This window comes from Lithohypha guttulata, assembly GCF_036872675.1.
Source record: "Lithohypha guttulata strain CCFEE 5908 chromosome Unknown scaffold_4, whole genome shotgun sequence".
NCBI lineage: Eukaryota > Fungi > Ascomycota > Eurotiomycetes > Chaetothyriales > Trichomeriaceae > Lithohypha > Lithohypha guttulata.
In genome coordinates this window covers 1552457-1570064 of record NW_027042753.1, presented here as the reverse complement: position 1 = coordinate 1570064, position 17608 = coordinate 1552457, and the positions used below count along the sequence as shown (strand labels likewise).

Below are 17608 nucleotides of genomic sequence, written 5' to 3'. Positions count from 1 at the left end.
TTTCCCATTCAACCTGTCTTCGTCACTACAAACACCATCCACCGCTACCTGCTGCCATCTTCAAACAAACATTCATCGGCACGCGATAGTGCTCGTGCTTCACCTTTGAGATACCTCCTCCTCATCTACCACATCGCATCAATAATCCACAGTCAACATGGCGATACTAATATCGTGGTGGATATTTCCCTTCATATCCTCCCTGATGTGGCTCAGTATGCTGCTTGGCCTTCTCCTCGAATGGGTCACCAATGGCGAAGCACATCTCCCATCGATGGAGCCAAGTCAAACGATAGCCTACATCTCTGATACGGGTGCTTTCAATTTGAAGCCACTCTTCATCGCCGGCTCCTTCGTAACCGTCATCTTCCTCGACATCGGCTTTTTCGCAGAGCGTTGGCTGAGGCACACGGGTCGGTTGGCAAAGAACACCAGCCGTACACAGAAGGCTTTGAGCGTTCTGTCGCTCTTCTTTGCGCTGATTGGTGCAGCTGGATTATGCCTGCTGAGCATCATGGACACCTACCGCCATTCGCGCATCCACAATCTCGGTCTGGGATTGTTCATCATCGGATATGTCATTTCTGCCATCTTCCTCTGCGCAGAGTATCAAAGGCTCGGCATTCACTACCGCCACCACAGGGTCCTAGCAGCTTCTTTCTGGGTCAAGCTTGCCTTCATCGTCATTGAGGTTGCCCTGGCGATCGCTTTCATTGTACACTCTTCAGTAACTCACGACTGGAATACTGCAGCTATTCTCGAATGGGCGGTCTCTTTCGTCTTTACCTTCTACATCATGTCCTTTGTTATCGATCTACTTCCTTCCGTAAGAACGAAGAGCCACATCCCTCAGGGTCACAAGGACATGATCATGGCTGAGAGTGGTATGCCACTTGGGGATCGACAACGATTCAGCCAGTCAAGTACCACATATGAGTCGAATCTGGTCAACGACAGCGCAGGGCCAAACCAGCCAGGTGCCAAGTATGAAGTTCCTGCTGGAGCACCAGCGCCCAGGCGTGGGTTGCCAAGGTTGTTCTCGAATTTGGCTTAAAACTATTTCCTGTTTCAAAATCGAAGGAGTGTTGTGAAATGGTTGTATAGCGCCAATACCAGCAATGAGCTACGAAGGAGTTCTTGGCGGACAGGCTTGGATTCAGCATTTTTAGGTGTTAGCATTCTTGCATTGGGAAAGACTACATGGAAGATTCAGTCGCGAATTTATAGACAATTTAATACTTCTTCAACATATTGAGCGTATCATTAGAGCTGAAGCTGCTTTGCAGTATCACGACTATCGCACATTCAAGCTCCTATGTGTTGCCGCCCTATCACCATGAAGACCAGATTTGAAATTTTGCCCACTGCCACTATTTGCCTTCAAGCCTTTTCCCATTACTATACAGAAAGACTTGCGAAAGCGCCGTGGCCATGAACATCTCAGCCTCATGACCCAACCCTCCCCATCACCTTCCACCTCGCCTCCCTTCCCTCCTCCGCCAGCACTCCCGCCCCACTCAACGCCCTTCTCATGACCCTATCCTCCCCAATCGCCCTCCCAAACCACCCCAACGCCGCCACAGTCCTCTCCTCCCCATTCACCCCCCTTAACTCCGGCGGTAACATCAACACCATCCCCCTCGGCACCTCCGCCCCCACCATTTCCAGCACTATACTTCTCCACCGCCTACACACGTGCATGCAGCGGATGATCGAAAAATCCATGATGCGACTACTGGCTTTTAGGAAGAGTTGGGCGTGGGGTTCGAAGAGGAAGGTTTGGAGGTAGGATTTGAGGGGGAGGATGCCGAAGGCGTGGTAGAGGTGGGTGAAGATTAGGTGGAGGATGTCGTAGGGGAGGGTGGTGATTGGGGTCATGGTGGGGCAGGTATGTGTTGATTGATGATTGGTGACGGATAGTAGAGCTTTGTGGATTTTGAGAGGATAGTGGTATGTATGTATGTATGTATAGTGGTGGAGTCGCCTTGTGTTTGGAGAGAATAAAATCGCGTATTTTTTAGACGATCGAAAAAGACCTGGAGCCACGGATCAGGAATAGGAGCAATTGAGCATCAATGTGTATCGTATGTGTATAGGTAAATTCTTTCTATGATTTGCAGCTACTTGTGTCACTACGAGGATGTCCACACACTATGTCGTAGCTTTGTGATGGGGCAAAACACCTGACTGCGCGATCTTGCCTGCTCACCACTCGCCCATCTACAAACACTCTATGTATACAATGACTTCTGCCAGAACGTACATCGTTCATTGACTGTTTCATCCCTCGCCAGCCCAATTGCTGGTACGACACTCGTCGGACTGGTGACAGTGTAGTTCAACATCATCAGTGTCGCATTGTTACCCTGCACTGGAAAGTAAGGCACAGATCCACCGGCACTATTCAGGCTCGGTCTATTGGGGTCTGCGGTCATCGCGAAGTTGGTAATGTATGTCTGCAGCGCATTTGCAACAGGTGCATATATTCCTTGCGACAGATTCGTTCCCTGGCCTTGGTAAAAGGTACTGTAGATATCTTGCCCATGTAGGGCTGGCGGAACAGCGAACTGGTAGTTGTGCGTCTGGTTGTTGTATGCACGAGCGAGATAGTTTGTGTTGCATGAGAAGACTGACTCTGTGACGAGCTTGAGAGTGCGGTCTATTGGGCTTCTCCAGGGATATGTACCATTGTAGACTGCTGGGTAAAGTGTATTGACGATGTAATTGACGATCTGAGGAGTGGCTGTATGATAGGTGCTTGTAATGTAGGCAGTCAGCTGGTCGTCAGTCTGTACATAAGGAGGCGCAAAGAGAGGACTTTCATTCGTATTGTGGCCTGGCATGACAGAGATGTTCTTGGCATACGAGATATTGGTAAGCAGACTTAGACCCGGCTGAGCAGGCACGAAGACGCCGTCAACGGTAGGACCAAAGATGTATGAACCATAGTTTGCATTGTAGACAGTGAGAAGGTTGGCACGCACGACAGCCGCCGAGGAGGCTGCACGAGCTTCCGCCAAAGAGGAGACGTTGAGGTTGCGGAAGAATATATTCGTGTGGTTCTCTTGCGTGTACTGGTCCGAGACTGGTAGCCAACCCGGTGACTGTGGGATGGCACGCTGGAAAGAAACCGGTCTTAATCCGCCGTAAGCTGTTATTTGGTGCATGATACTGCCGCCACCAGCAGATTCGCCTATCAATGTAATTTGATTTGGATCACCACCGAAAAGGTGGATGTTTTGCTTGACCCACTCAATGCCCAGCCTTTGGTCATATAGAGCTGCATTTGAAATGCCACCTTGTCCTTGGAAAGATGGTCCTGACAACCAGCCTAAGGCTCCAAGGCGGTAGTTGAGAGCGACGTAGACAATACCTTGTCCACCGTTGGCGAGGGAAGCATTGATCAAGCCAGAGGGATTGTAAATTCCACCTTGCTGCTTAGAACCAGCTACATAACCACCACCATATATCCTGCCATTTGTTAGAACGAACGTGGAGCACACCAGAGAATACGTACCAGATTAGAACAGGAGCACCTGGTCCACTAGCTCGTTTGCGACGCATACTGTTTGAGTTTGCGTTGTCAAAAATAGGTCTGGGTACTACCACGTCGAGGAACAAACAATCCTCTGTTTCTTGGGGACTGGGTTGATATGGGGCAGCTGTAGCTGCGGCTGCTTGTGCAGCTGCCACGGCTGCTGTGTAGTTAAAAGTGGACGCGTTGCCTGCTGCGAAAGCCGCTGCAAAGGCATTGCCTACTGGTGACCATCCGGGCAGAGCTTGGGGACAGATAGGACTGAAACTGCCATTCTGAACCACAGGATTGCGACCAGTCGGGGCGACAGGTGCTGCGAATCTAAGATCACCAACCGGTGGTTGCGCGAAACGAATGTTGTTGAAATTGTATGTATTGGATCGGTTCTGTAGTCTTAGTCTCTGCTCCAGGCTTAGCTCTTTCGAGACTTACATTAAATGAAATTGCTTGATGTATCTCATAGCCTAGATCAACCTGAGGAAGCGATTGCGACACAGCTTGTGCTGCGAAGAGAACGGCACTCGCCGTAGCGATGAAGCTCTTCATAGTGGCAGATTAGGTTGTCGAACCAAGGGAGAACACACCTTGCAGCGACCAGGACTCACCGGCAGGGAACTTCCAATCCATATTAAATACTTCTTATGCTGGAACTACTCGTAGCTCTCCGGGTCGGACACAACAGCTTCTGTGGAGCATATGGAGGCCTTGAGGTTTAGTAATCCGTGATTCGCTGCAACACGCAGTTCGTCATTAGGCTTCTCGTATTACACTCGAGTATGGAGGCCAATGTTGTCCACTTCCAAGTCTATTCGCAAGCGTTGAGCTTAGCCAAAACTTGCATCTACACGCACACTGCCCAATGTCAGCCATGGCCGTTGATGCAATTGTACTTCAATATCTTTGCGAAACCGGGTGTTGATTCTTCAGCCTTGAAGACCTTTTGAAATGGCAACAAACACTGCAAGAGATAATTCAGTCGAGGTACAAGCGACCAAGTACTCCCTGCTAGAAAGTGCATGCATGAGGTCATGAACAAGCTCGATTGAGTGACATCCGCTCTGGGGAAGGAATCGTGGGGAGGTCGCAACCTGACAGTACTAGCCACTTTTGGCACAAGATCCGAGAAATGCGACAAGCAGAAGATATCCTCAGCATGCATGTTTATTTCAGGTAATGGCGGCATCCTTACAGAGAATGCACTATTCTCGAGACACGGCTATTGACACGGGGAAAGATGTACCCTGCCGATATTCATAATGTTACTGTATATCTTTGTGAATGCACTGACATGCACTGGCAGAGTGCAGCTGGAAGAGAACCAACGTCCATCTCTCTGATCAATGGTGCCTCACTCGCGCGATAGACATGTCCATGATCACAGAAAACAACCTGTTCGTTCGGCCTTGAGAAGTACGTACCTTCCGAACCATGTGGTAGTGGATAGTCGAATTAGCATCGAGCCGAGGTCTACACAGTGATACAAGACTTGGATGACGAGACGAGCTCACAGGAGTCAGCTATCCACATCATGAGCATCAGTGGCAATCAGAGATGTGCGCAGCCTAGTAATGCAAACCAGATATGTAACTGCTGACATGCATCAATTGTCAATAGGCCACACATGTTTTGATATCAGCACTTCTTCGGCACAACAGCAGACAGTGAGGAGGTCTGAGTTGCAATTTGACATCCGTGCTAGGTTCGCCTTTTCCAAGACGTATATGTTCAAACAGGGTATCATTGCTATACATGAAGAGTATATGTACCGTAAGGAAGCCTTGCAAGGACCACGAAAATGTCAAAGCTCTTGATGGGCCACTGGACTCGAAGTAATCCTTGGTCCGTCGTGGGAAACGAAGTCCTGTTTAAGCTGACCCCAATTCGACGGCATCAAGTCCTTGAAGATGAGATCGAATCGAGCACCAAGAGCCCACGCGGTGAGTGTCTAAAAGGGTTAGCTAAGACCTTGATAGCGAGCCGAAGACAGCTTACCATGCTTCCGAAAACAACAACTATCAGACCCATCACCATTAAAAACAAGTAGAGTGAGTCCCACCACTGCGCATCGTCTTTCTTGTCATCTTTCTTTGGAGTAACAGCACCAAGACCGAGCTTGCGCTGTAACTCACCCTTTGCGACTATTTCCTTGACATTTGCTGAAGGGAAAATAGATTCAATGAATTGTTCGATTTTCCCACAAGCGATGCTAATTTTGAGGAAGTTGGGATCCTGTGGCACATTTTTGCGTCGTATGATACGTGTATATTTCTTGAATACATCGCATACAACTTGAAGGTTCTGTGTTGATTCCAACATCAATTGACAGGCCTCTCCTTTGGTGATCTTGACATTTCTCTCAAACATTTTTGGATTCCTGAAACAAAGTGCTAATGTTGCGATTGCCATCGATTGTGGTATGGCGCAGAAATTGAACACACTCTGCTCGCGCAGGCCAGCGAGGTAAAAAAGGCATTCGTCAGCGTGGTCGAGAGCATTGAGAACCATTTCAGAGCTGCAATTGAGAGCAATCTCTCGATTTTCGGGCTTCAGAAGGTCACTAAAGTTGTCCACGTGGTTCGACCAGATTTCTCTCGGCCAAAACCGTCTATTATCCTCGAAATCCTCCTTGATGTCTCGAATGATATTGGTCTTTTGCAGAAATAAACCCATGGACACCTGCAAGTGAGGTCGATCGAGCAAGGCCGGGTTGCCAAACTTGCTTTCAACGAACATGCTTGTTAAGCCCTCGCCAACAAGACCCGCGACATAGTAGCAATACATGTCGTAGTCCCTGATCGTGTCCACACCCTTCTCATTAAATTCAGCATTCAAGCAATAGTCGGCCATACCATTTCCCATTCTCTTCGTGATGTCAGCAATAATATCTCTGTACTCTTGCTTCTGCTGCTTGAACTCTCGTACGACGCAGTCGAAGTGGACGAGTAAATCTCTATCCTTCTCCTCTGGCCTGTTCTCTGTATAGTTCCAACCATCAAGCTCTAGGTAGGTATAAAAATTCCTCAAGGTTGGCTCTTTCTTTTTGGCTGATATTGAAGTATCGTCTTCGATAGTGTCGAGACCACGGAGGATGAGGTAGAAGAGACATACTGGCATTAGAAGTTCAGGATGGAGCTCTTGTATCACAGCAGCGAAGCTTCTGCTCGTCTTATTGAGGTAGTGGAAGCACTTCTTTTGGTTTTCTGTCTCTTTGGTCTCGTCTCGTTCGTGCACAGCATTGTGCCATGTCTTCCACTGTATTATCGATCGCAACTCCCCAGGATGTGTCAGGTAATACACGACGCTGGATGCCGAGGGCATTTTTGCACGGGGAGGATATACTGGGTCAGATGGGTGGGCTATGCTATCGCATGAGGTGTGCACAAATTTTGATTACACCTTCATAGCCTTTAAAGCTTGAAAGAGTAGAAGTGAGCTGAATGAAAATATGTATGACAACCTATGTACACACAGACTCTCACTCCGATCCCAATCTCCGTTGCGACTGCTGCCTCTGTAGCCCACAGAATTGGCACAAACGGTTGGAGCAGGAGCGGTCGCGACGCGGCGGCCAGACTCGTCCGAGTGGCACGATCCAATTTGATTCGTGGATGCATTATTGCCTCAGGCAGGACAAGTTCTATTTGAAAGCCTTAAGATGATGTCGGTGGTAAGGCCGCCAAATTTGCTACTAGGGTAAGAAGCCACAAGCTGCGGCGTGTGCGTACGTCAACCGCCGCTTGTTTAGTTGTGTCACATTTTTATCAGGCGGTCGCAGGCTGAAGATTGTCATATGCTCATCTCAGAGCCACATGTATTGCTTTGATCTGCATACATTTCTAGCAAACAGTCTGCTTTAACCTCAACTCGTATCGACTATAGCATCAGCCTTCTCTCTTATGCGCCGTTTCTCATAGAAGCCACTCATCCATCGTTGCCCGACAGAAGATCGTCTATTGCTTGAAGTGGGCAACATGGTGGTAGACACGGAATACTACGATGCTCTAGGCGTCAAGCCGGACGCATCTGAGCTGGATATCAAGAAAGCCTATCGCAAGCTTGCTATCACTACCCATCCAGACAAGAACCCTGGCGATGAATCTGCACATGAGAGGTTTCAAGCTATTGGCGAGGCCTACCAGGTACTATCAAACAAAGATGCCAGAGCGCTGTACGACAAGTACGGAAAGGAGAAAGCTATGCCTAATGAGGGCTTTGAAGACCCATCAGAGTTCTTCAGCATGATCTTCGGAGGGGATGCATTCGTTGACTTGATCGGCGAACTCACGCTATTGAAGGACTTAACACATCAGATGGATCTCGCGACAGAAATGGAAGAGCAGGAAAATTTAGCCGCTCAGGCTGATGCCAAACTCAATATCAACGAGAAGCAGGAACAGGCAGCCGCTCAACACTCTACTGGACAAACGACTAACACTACGCCTGCTTCAACGGGAGCTACACCAATGCCGGCTTCTGTATCTACAGAACATCCAGTAACGAACGCAGCTGCTCCTCAATCCTCCACCTCGGGAACATCCACACCTAGGCAGAAACCAAGATATCCCACTCAAGCCGCGCTTATGGATAAATCTGAGGAAGAAGCCCGCATGGATGCAGCAGGCCTGTCTCCTGAAGAGAAGGAACTCAAGAAGAAGCAGAAAAAGGGTGGTCTGACACCGGAGCAGCGAGAAAAGCTTGCGGCATATGAGCGTGAACGTCAACAGAAGCGACAGGAGCGAGTTGACACTCTGGCTCGAAAACTCATCGATCGTATCTCAGTATGGACAGAAACTGATAAAGGCCCTGAGGTGACCAAGGCTTTCCAGGAGAAGATTCGACTTGAATCGGAAAACCTTAAGATGGAGTCGTTCGGTATCGAGATTCTCCACGCTGTGGGCTACACCTATATCGCAAAGGCCACATCCTTCTTGAAATCACAGAAATTCCTTGGCATCTCAGGTTTCTTCAGCAGATTGAAGGACAAGGGTAATCTAGCGAAAGAGACCTGGAATACAATCTCCACAGCCATCGACGCTCAGCTGACCATGGAAGAAATGGCTAAACTCGAAGAAGCCGGTGGCGCAGACTGGACCGACGAGAAGAAAGCAGAGTACGAGCGGAAAGTGACTGGCAAAATCCTGGCTGCAGCATGGAGAGGTTCTAAATTCGAGATCCAGGGTGTTCTACGGGATGTCTGCGACAAAGTGCTGAACGACAAATCCGTGAAGATGGAGAAGAGAGTAGAACGAGCACATGCAATGGTATTATGCGGCACAGTATATCAGAAAGCAGCCAGAGATCCAGATGAGGAGGGTGACTACATGGCCTTCGAGCAGTTAATGGCGGAAAGCATGAAGAAGAATGAAGACAAGAAAGACACTAAGAAGAAGAAGGACGAGAAGCACTCTCATGGTGTATTCGGTGGGCACGGCAAACAGTCAAGTACCGCTGAGGCTGGAAAGACGAGTACATAGGATGACTCGTATGTCCATGTTGAAGCTGAGCAGGATGTAGATTCTGCAAAACACCCTACTGCTGCTCTCGGCGATCAGAAGAACAACCCACCACGAAACAATGATGCATCAACCGAAGGAGAGACTTCAGTTCAAGCCTCAACCACAGCCGTCAAAGACTTCGAGGTAGTATGAAGGGCAACCCTATTACCAGTGACAAGTCCTCCTTCAAGGTTGAATAGCTTTACCACCATAAACCCATTCACGGCGCCACTAGCGACGCATTCACACTCCGATCGTGATGCTCTTGTATACCTCCTGAAATACCTAAACAAAGGCGTCAGCCATGATATGCAGGCGCACTGAATTATACAGTAAATGGCATTCGTGGCTCGACACTTCGATAGACATGGGGTTCCTGGAGCGTCCAAGGCAAGGGTGATGTGGTTAGTACAATCTACACAGCAGTGGTCTCGTTGTCAACTACAATTTGTCGTTCAGCACGTTCTGCCTTCCAGAATAGTGAGTCGGTCCGTGCTGGAGATGCACGACCTACTTCGGCTGGGTCTATGCGCGGTGGTTGCACATGCTATCTGGTTCGTAGCATTATCTTTCTAAAGGACTGCCATGGGACGGTTGATGGATGAGTCGAGAGATCGGAGTTTCAGGTAGTAACGGTTACTAAAGTGTATAGTGTTACAAGAGCGCAAAGTATTCAGTGTTGTTATTCGTATATCACATGCCGGGGTATCATTTGTCTCGCCTACTATTGCATATAGTCGAGGTTGTCTCATCGCTGCTCGTGGACGTACTCAGGCATTCTCACTTCTCATCTGCATCGGTGGAAACAGTGTCCTTCTCGATCAGCTGTGGAATGTTCTCGTACTTCTCCTCTCCCTTCAATATCTTGTACACAGCAGTAAACAATGGGAAGTCCTGCTCCAATCCCTGACTGCGTAGAAAGGTATACACTTCCTCCGCGGTGCTTACGCCTTGTAGCTTTTGTCCATTCAATTCCCGATCCTCTATCTCTGAGATTGACTTCCCCTCCACCACACTCATCTTCGCACATCGATGGTTGCGTCCGCCCGAGCATGTAGTAATCAGATCTGCAACACCAGCGGATTCCTCCGTGAAAGTCTTGGTCTGGATAGTCTTGCCGAAGAAGCGTTTTCCGAACTCAACCATTTCGAGCAGCCCTACTCGCATGATGGCTGCTTTGGCATTATCGCCCCAACCTAGTCCATCGACCCATCCAGCAGCCAGAGCAACAATGTTCTTTAGAGCACCGCTCAAAGAAACACCTGCGACGTCTGATACCACACGGACGTGGAAGTATGGTCTATGGAAGAGTATCTTCATTGTGACATGATCTATCGCAGCATACTCTGAGGCCAGAGGTGTGAGTTTAACTTTCGAGGGCTTTCCGCTAACGTCTTTGTGCTGGTCGAGCTTCGTGAGGTCTAGCTGACTAGCAGCAGGTGACCGATTGGGTGGTGTTCGAGCTGGCGTTGGTGCCTGCGAGTCGACAGGAGGAGGGTCATATGCTATTGTCGTCTCGCACCACTTCTCCTGTGCCACCTCGTTTGCAATATTGGCGCCGGACAGTGCACCACAGTATATTCCTAGTTGTTCTCCTATGACTTCTGAGAAGAGCCTAATCTCGGATTCTCTGACGTCCACGCCTTTGATGCATGATATTCCTCGAGCGAAGGGTAAAATAACACCTTGTATCTGCTTACAGAGTCCCTTGATGAATTGATGAGGAAGGTTGAATATCAGAATGGTCGAGCCTTTGACCGCGTCTTCGATCGAGGGATTTGCAACGACATGATGAGGTAATTTAATGCCAGGGAGGTACTTGACGTTCTCGTGTTTCTCGTTGATCAACTCTGTAAGCTTCTTGCCCTCTACTTGCTCTTCATATACCCACATCTGGACCTCCTTCTCGAAGAGGTCCGGGTTAGCGGCAGTGTTCTCGCCAACGACTTTGGCAATCGTCGAACCCCTATCTCTGATCAGTGAGAGTCCGGAGCGTAGATGCTTGCACTGACCAATTTCCCGAACCTACAATCGTGACTTTGTGCTTCTTATGAGCTCCTAAGGTAGCCATGGTCGCTGATCTGGGTTGTGAGAAGGTAATTCTACCTTTATTCAACTGTTGCTGAGCAAGCTGTGACAGTCGAAAAGCAGTGCGTAGGGACAACGAAGTGGGCACACGTGTGATACAGAGCAACATCAACTGGACGGAAATTCAATGGTAGCAAGGAAAGTGTTGTCCTCTAGCACAAAGAAGGAAAATTGTTGATTGTTGAATCTGCAGGCGCGACCGAGTGCACCAACGTCATCTTGGGTACGGCTAACCTATCTCCTACAGCGCTTTTCTGCAAGGAACAGCCTAGCTCGAAGAACAGTCTTGCCGCCATATAAGGAATTTCTGATTTCAGTGTTGTCGACGTACTGTCCTTGATAGTAATGTCGCAAAAGCATCTTGATATGACACCGATATTACCACAATGCAAAAGTACCTTGGAACTGGTCATGAAGCATGTGGGACATCGGCGCTACCGAGGCCCGGAGCGAGAGGAACCCTGCAGGAAACATTCACTTGCGCTAGTGGGAGAAAGTAGTACATGGCATAATTTACAGCGTCAGAATCGCAAGATCTCCTTTCTCACAAAAGTTGGTCTGCAAGCTAGGACATTTGGACAAGAAAGGACACTACTTCAACTGTCCACGCGCGACATACGTGGAATAGCCCCCAGAATCAAGTGAAACTACGACGCGTTCAATGTATCGGCTGGTGTGAAGGAGCAGGCAAAGCTATATATCTTGAATCAAGATGATATGACCGTATTTTCTGCTTTGACGTTTTGTATAATCGACGACATGTATCATGTGCGAGAGGTGTGCACAGTTGCTTGCTATTACCGATTGGACAGTGCAACGGTGCAAGCAGATTGGCACAAGTGACCAACACAATCAGCAGCGAAAGCTGTGTTCTTTATACGGAAAAGCTGTTACTAACCTTAACCATACCACTGACTGATTCTAGGATACTTTTACACCTTGCTTGACACACTTGAAAACCTGAGCCAAAATATGCACAAAACTATTCTTCCAGGCTGTATTGCCTGTCCGCTACTCTACTTCGACACAAACGCCAAAGCAGAGACTGCAGCAGCAAGTGGAACGAGCCTTGAAGATCATCAGCGAACACATAGAAGTCACGGATTGGAAACCGATGTGGTATAAGTGGGGAGACAGGTTGACACAACCAGGCGGGACATTCATGGACATACCTGAGTCCGATCACAACATCAATAACTGGCTTTCATCTACACAGCGGGGCAATGGCACGACGACCGACCCACGCACTGCATCCCAAGATACTGCGGTCTCACTTCCGTTACCTCAACCTGCACAGGTCAATTTTACACCTGTAGTACAGGATGTCATTCAATCGCAGTTCGACCCATCTCTCTTCGAGGGGGCTCATACTATCCCGCGACGGCAATATACTACTGTCTTAGCCTTCGCAAGGAGGAAGATACATACAACCCACTTGCTCTTTCAACTGGCATCACCGTATCCCACTGGACGATGCAGCAGTTGACGGCCATTACGGCACACATGTGCAGCAATCAGCAGTGCGAACCTGCCGCACCGATGGGCCGGATCCTCGCGACGTGTTGGATCATCTACATGAGCGCAGTGTGCTGCTGACAGCGGAAAATTCTAGACTACTATCACTCCTGCAGCAGAACGGTTTGAGGCACTCCTAATGGTACATCACACCTCGTTGGTGGCATAAACGCGACTGCTTTTTACGATCGTTGGTATGAGGGTCGCGTATCAGAGTCAAGACTATAAGGAGTAGGCACGGTGAAGGAACATGAAGGACAGCATTAGTATTCATACACTCTAACAAGAACATATAAGGAGAAGATAAGCTATCAAACCTTTACACTAACACTGCAGCGTCTTCGTGCTACTATACATGTTGATTAGGATGTTCGCCATCGTCACCACCAACGGGCTTTCGGATCCAAAGTTTTTCCAGTGGTTGTGTGAGGTTCGGATTTATGTACCTTAGCCCAGTATCTGGGTCAGTGTCGACAGTTCGACCGCCATCCGTAGCTCTGTCCCAAGCTGATTCAGAAGGCTCGGGCAACGGTGGCTGCCATCTTCGGTCAATGCTTCGCAATGCGATGAAATACATTAGAGGAAAATATGTTCGCTGGAAATAGATGGTGAACCACATAGTCGCCAGAATCAGCGGCACAATCAGAAGTGCTTGCGAGAAAGCTTGTGACGCGGCCAGGTAACCCGCCATAGCTATGTGGAAAATAATCAGTCCCAGGAAAATTCTGTTGCAAATCATAGGCCAGATCTGTCCCGTAGAGTGCTTACTATGCTCCATGGCATACAGGAGCTGGTATTTATAGATGAAGGAAGCAATGATGAAGTAGATCAGGCCAAAGAGAGTAACTAGCCATGCCGTCGGTAGAATACTGTACAGAATGCAGACCACGAAGATCAGCATGGATTGAGGTAGGTAGTAGCCGTATTGAAACATCGGCGCCTTCATCAGCTCAGCGTGGTCACGTGGTGTTTTTGCTGAGAGTAGATAGAAGGGGTAAAGCGCGACCGAACCGAATTCGAGTAAGCGGAATGGAAGCAGTCCTAGACCTTGAAGAATGATCAAGTTTGCATAGAATCTCCAGAGTTTGGTCATCGATGCCGCAACTAGAAAGGCGACGACTGAAGTGTCTTTCAGGACCTCCTGAACCTTTTTGTAAAAATCGTAGAACTGGCTGACAGAACTGAATATAGTGAAGACGACGAATAAGTTGAAGAAGACAAAGAAAAAGTTCTTGGATACCAGTGACAGCTCGACCTCCCCCTGAGAAGTCATGCCCTGCTGGTTGGACATCCAGTCATACAGGTAAGGCACTCCGACCGAAAGCAATGTGAAGTAGAGTGTTGGTAAGGTTGTCTTGACAAGTGGATTGGCGATAGGATGTTTGGCTTGAGCATCATCGTCTTTGAGACCTGGAAATAATCTGTTGGTTATGGTGTCGCTGATGAGCGTCGCTGGTGGCACTAAAAGCACTGCCCAGAACACAGTCAAGAACCCGACAACGAGCATAATGGTCCACGCTCTTGCCATACGGTGGTTGCGTGACAGGTAAGTGTTCTTCCAGACAACATCGGCAGGTGCTGGAGCTGGGGCGGCGAGCAGCTGACGCGGTACAGGGTCTAGCTTGGCTTGTATGGCCATCTGGCAGGCAGCTGTGGATTCCATGGTAACGAAAGCTAGAGGCGTTGGTGAAAACTCCTGCTTCCGTAGCTCGACAATCTGTTTATCATAGCGTCGAAGCTTCTCTTCAAAGTAATCGATAGCGTCGGTGTTCTTGCGCTGTAGTCTTAGGAAACCGTACCAGATGGTGTGCTGGGGCCTCTTTCGTGTCGAGAGGTGAGATCGATGCTGCTCAATCTCGTGATGGCTCAAGAGAGCAGTGGTGTCTTGGTCATCCTCTAAGGAGGTGTGCCGATGCTGCCTGCGATCTGAGCCTCTCAAATGACTGAGACCTAGATAGGTGGCATAACTGCTCTCTAGCTTTCGAAGACATTGCGTACGCTCTTCTACCAACCTATCAAGCCTTTGCCAATTCCTGCATAGGATGACGCTGTCAACCTTGCCAATACCTAATTCCTCTACGAAAGCCTTCAGCTTCTCTTCAGATCTTAAATTAGGTGGAATGCCGGAAAGTCGAATGGTTCGATCAGTCACGGTATTTTGTGTTCCTAAGAACGCTTGTCTTGTATGGATTATAAATTTTGTCTCGTCGACCAGCAAATATAGAGCAATCCCAGTGAAAAACCATGCGAAGACAAGATACATCCAAAGGTAACTGCCATATGGTTGGAATCGTACACCACCAATGATCGGTGTGTCGGAGTCTTCGACGGAAGTAAAATCGTACGGCACTTCCCACGCCGCGGACGAAGTATCATTAAAGGTCTGGTTCGTACCATTTGGACAGAGGCCAGGAATAAAGCAGACGCCAGTATATTGGTAATTCACGGGCAGGATGACTGTAAGAGCAAAGAACAGAGTTACTGAAAGGTATCTTGTAGCGTATCGAAAAAAGGTGAGGAAAGCCAAAGCATCAAGACCAGCCGATGCCAGTACTTCTTCTCTTGAAATGTTGTATAGCACAGGTATCCAACCCAGGAACGACTTAGGTAATTCGGGCAGGCGCGCGGCGGATTGAGATTGCTTCTTCCTTGCGTTGTAGAGTTGTGTCCATTTCGGTCTAAGAATACAGAAGGCAATGAAAGCACTCAGGCCAAACGCAGCTGAAATGACCAGTTGCACACCGAGGAATCGTTGGTTCTTGGTCTGGTCTGACCAGAGAGGCGGACGGGACGGCACTGTCGCGTTACCAGAGCCATTACTTCCATTACTAAAAGCAGAGAAGCTCAGCGACATGGCTGCCTGTATTGGAGGTGTTGCTGCATACATCTCGTTCGCGGCATGTTAGATCTCGATGGCCGATATAGTAACAGACGAGGCGACGGTCGATTGACGTTTCTTAGGAAGTTGACGTGATTGATATTGCACTGGGTCTCTCGTACGATAATGGGGCACACTATACGCCCAGGTCAACAGAGCCACCTAGGTAGTAGTGAAAAGCACGAACGTCGAGACATACTGCCTATTGTGTCCGTCATAGAATTGGTTACAAAAGCGTATATGTTAGGCATGCAGGCATTAGCTACGGACATGCACAACCCGTCCGCAGGCTCTACGGTCAACCAGCAAGCTGGAAGCTGTAGTGGAGTGGGTGAAGCTGCCGGTTATCAGGCATAATAGCATAGGAAGTCACGGGCAAAACATGACCACTCCCACTTCACCAATCAAAGTGCTCGGAATCCTGGTTGAACTTGCCAAAGCTCGAATTCAGAGCACTTCTGGACTCAATACAGACATCGACGACTCTCTTCTCCCATCCTGGACATCCGGTATCCCTAGCATCCTCTCAGCGCATCCGAGAGTGCTTCAGCTGTCTACATCGTGTGATTGCCATCTCATCACGATGTGGGCGACTTCGGCAGCACGTACTGCCTCCCTGAGAGCTGCGCGACAATTTGTACAGAGGACCACAACTGTCAGTCAAACCTTCTATCCCTGCGAAACGTCTCGGGAAGCACCGATGTGAAATTCAGAGTCCGGGACACTTTGCTAACTAGCAACAACAGCGCCATGCCTCGACAAAGCCTTCAGAGGCTGCTTCACCCTTCTATCTCACAGCAACTGCATCAGGTGCAACGGCGGCAACGGTAGCTTTGGCAGCGTACTACTACCAATTTGTCGCCCAAGATACATTTGCTATGACACCAGCTGAAGAGGGGTACGGCAAAGCCCAAATATTAAACGAAGAGGCAAAATTAACACTTCCTTAGTCTACATGCTACCCACTATCCTTGGGAACATCAGAAATGGACAAAGACCTTCGATCATGCAGCGTATGTATCACTTAGTGAAACTAGAAGAGCTCGCGATTGACCCTCTCACAGACTCCGAAGAGGATTTTTGGTATACCGAGAAGTTTGCGCCTCATGCCACTCCATCAAGAGGATACCATACAGAAAATTGGTCGGTACCTTCATGACCGTCGACGAAGCCAAGGCACTTGCAGAAGAGAACGAGTATGATACTGAACCAAACGACGAGGGTGAAATTGAGAAGCGACCTGGCAAGCTCTCAGATTACATGGTAGCACCATACAAGAACGACGAAGCCGCACGAGCTGCCAACAATGGTGCTTTGCCACCTGATCTATCGCTGATCGTCAAGGCCCGACACGGAGGTTGTGATTACATCTTCAACTTGCTTACTGGCTATCCAGAAGAACCACCTGCTGGTGCAACCGTCCAATCCGGCCTAAACTTTAACCCTTTCTTCCCTGGTACTGGTATTGCTATGGCCAAGCAACTTTACGATGGCTTGGTCGAGTACGAGGACGGCACACCTGCAACTGCATCGCAGATGGCCAAAGACGTCACCGAATTCCTGAACTGGACTGCCGAGCCGGAGATGGATGACAGAAAGAAGATGGGTTGGAAGACACTAATCATCACATCTGCTCTGTTCGCGCTATCCGTGTGGGTCAAGAGATATAAATGGTCACCAATCAAGACAAGGAAGATCAAGTATCAGCCACCACCAGAGACAAGAATGCGCCAAGGCGTCTCGTCAGGTAACGACTTCGGCCGTGGTATCTAAAGCGACCTTCGTTGTGCATGGCGGTCTTGGTTGTGTTGTTGTTAGTCATGATAGAGGTCATGCAAGCGTGGTGTACACGACTTTGTCCCAAGAGACCACTGCCACTTTTGTGTCTTGCGTGTGGTGGTGTCTACGGACGACTTTCTTATGTCCTGTATCATGTGCACATATACTTTGGGAGGAGAGTCAAAATTTCAAACAGTTCGACGTTATCCCAGTTACTTGTGTCCATTCGATGTTTGTACCAGCACTTTACTGATCTGACTCAGCCAACAGGGCAATGCTGAACAGCTATTTTGTAACCAGTGACTACAGCTGTCTTGC

The 17608-nt window shown here is 48.8% G+C and overlaps 7 protein-coding genes across 7 annotated transcripts; 3 read left to right on the top strand and 4 right to left on the bottom strand.

The window, feature by feature from the left end:
• Nucleotides 1-157: 157 nt before the first annotated feature.
• Nucleotides 158-1054, top strand: LTR64_005730 (uncharacterized protein; the record flags this gene model as incomplete). The annotated part of the gene is made up of 1 exon (XM_064900068.1): nucleotides 158-1054. The coding sequence occupies one exon, from the start codon at nucleotides 158-160 to the stop codon at nucleotides 1052-1054; it is 897 nt and encodes a 298-aa protein (XP_064753380.1).
• A 1177-nt stretch (nucleotides 1055-2231) lies between these two features.
• On the bottom strand, nucleotides 2232-4081 carry LTR64_005729 (uncharacterized protein; the record flags this gene model as incomplete). The annotated part of the gene is made up of 3 exons (XM_064900067.1): nucleotides 2232-3471; nucleotides 3518-3921; nucleotides 3968-4081. 3 exons carry the CDS (start codon nucleotides 4079-4081, stop codon nucleotides 2232-2234), a joined length of 1758 nt encoding a protein of 585 aa, XP_064753379.1.
• A 1252-nt stretch (nucleotides 4082-5333) lies between these two features.
• Nucleotides 5334-6853, bottom strand: ERG9 (bifunctional farnesyl-diphosphate farnesyltransferase/squalene synthase; the record flags this gene model as incomplete). The annotated part of the gene is made up of 2 exons (XM_064900066.1): nucleotides 5334-5480; nucleotides 5528-6853. The coding sequence occupies 2 exons, from the start codon at nucleotides 6851-6853 to the stop codon at nucleotides 5334-5336; spliced, it is 1473 nt and encodes a 490-aa protein (XP_064753378.1).
• Nucleotides 6854-7506: 653 nt separating this feature from the next.
• On the top strand, nucleotides 7507-9009 carry CAJ1 (DnaJ-like protein; the record flags this gene model as incomplete). The annotated part of the gene is made up of 1 exon (XM_064900065.1): nucleotides 7507-9009. The coding sequence occupies one exon, from the start codon at nucleotides 7507-7509 to the stop codon at nucleotides 9007-9009; it is 1503 nt and encodes a 500-aa protein (XP_064753377.1).
• An 801-nt stretch (nucleotides 9010-9810) lies between these two features.
• GPD1_2 (glycerol-3-phosphate dehydrogenase) lies at nucleotides 9811-11101 on the bottom strand (the record flags this gene model as incomplete). The annotated part of the gene is made up of 2 exons (XM_064900064.1): nucleotides 9811-10996; nucleotides 11043-11101. The coding sequence occupies 2 exons, from the start codon at nucleotides 11099-11101 to the stop codon at nucleotides 9811-9813; spliced, it is 1245 nt and encodes a 414-aa protein (XP_064753376.1).
• A 1881-nt stretch (nucleotides 11102-12982) lies between these two features.
• On the bottom strand, nucleotides 12983-15487 carry LTR64_005725 (uncharacterized protein; the record flags this gene model as incomplete). The annotated part of the gene is made up of 2 exons (XM_064900063.1): nucleotides 12983-13326; nucleotides 13402-15487. 2 exons carry the CDS (start codon nucleotides 15485-15487, stop codon nucleotides 12983-12985), a joined length of 2430 nt encoding a protein of 809 aa, XP_064753375.1.
• Nucleotides 15488-16389: 902 nt separating this feature from the next.
• CYT1 (cytochrome c1) lies at nucleotides 16390-17284 on the top strand (the record flags this gene model as incomplete). The annotated part of the gene is made up of 3 exons (XM_064900062.1): nucleotides 16390-16409; nucleotides 16462-16524; nucleotides 16576-17284. 3 exons carry the CDS (start codon nucleotides 16390-16392, stop codon nucleotides 17282-17284), a joined length of 792 nt encoding a protein of 263 aa, XP_064753374.1.
• Between the last annotated feature and the right edge of the window lie 324 nt (nucleotides 17285-17608).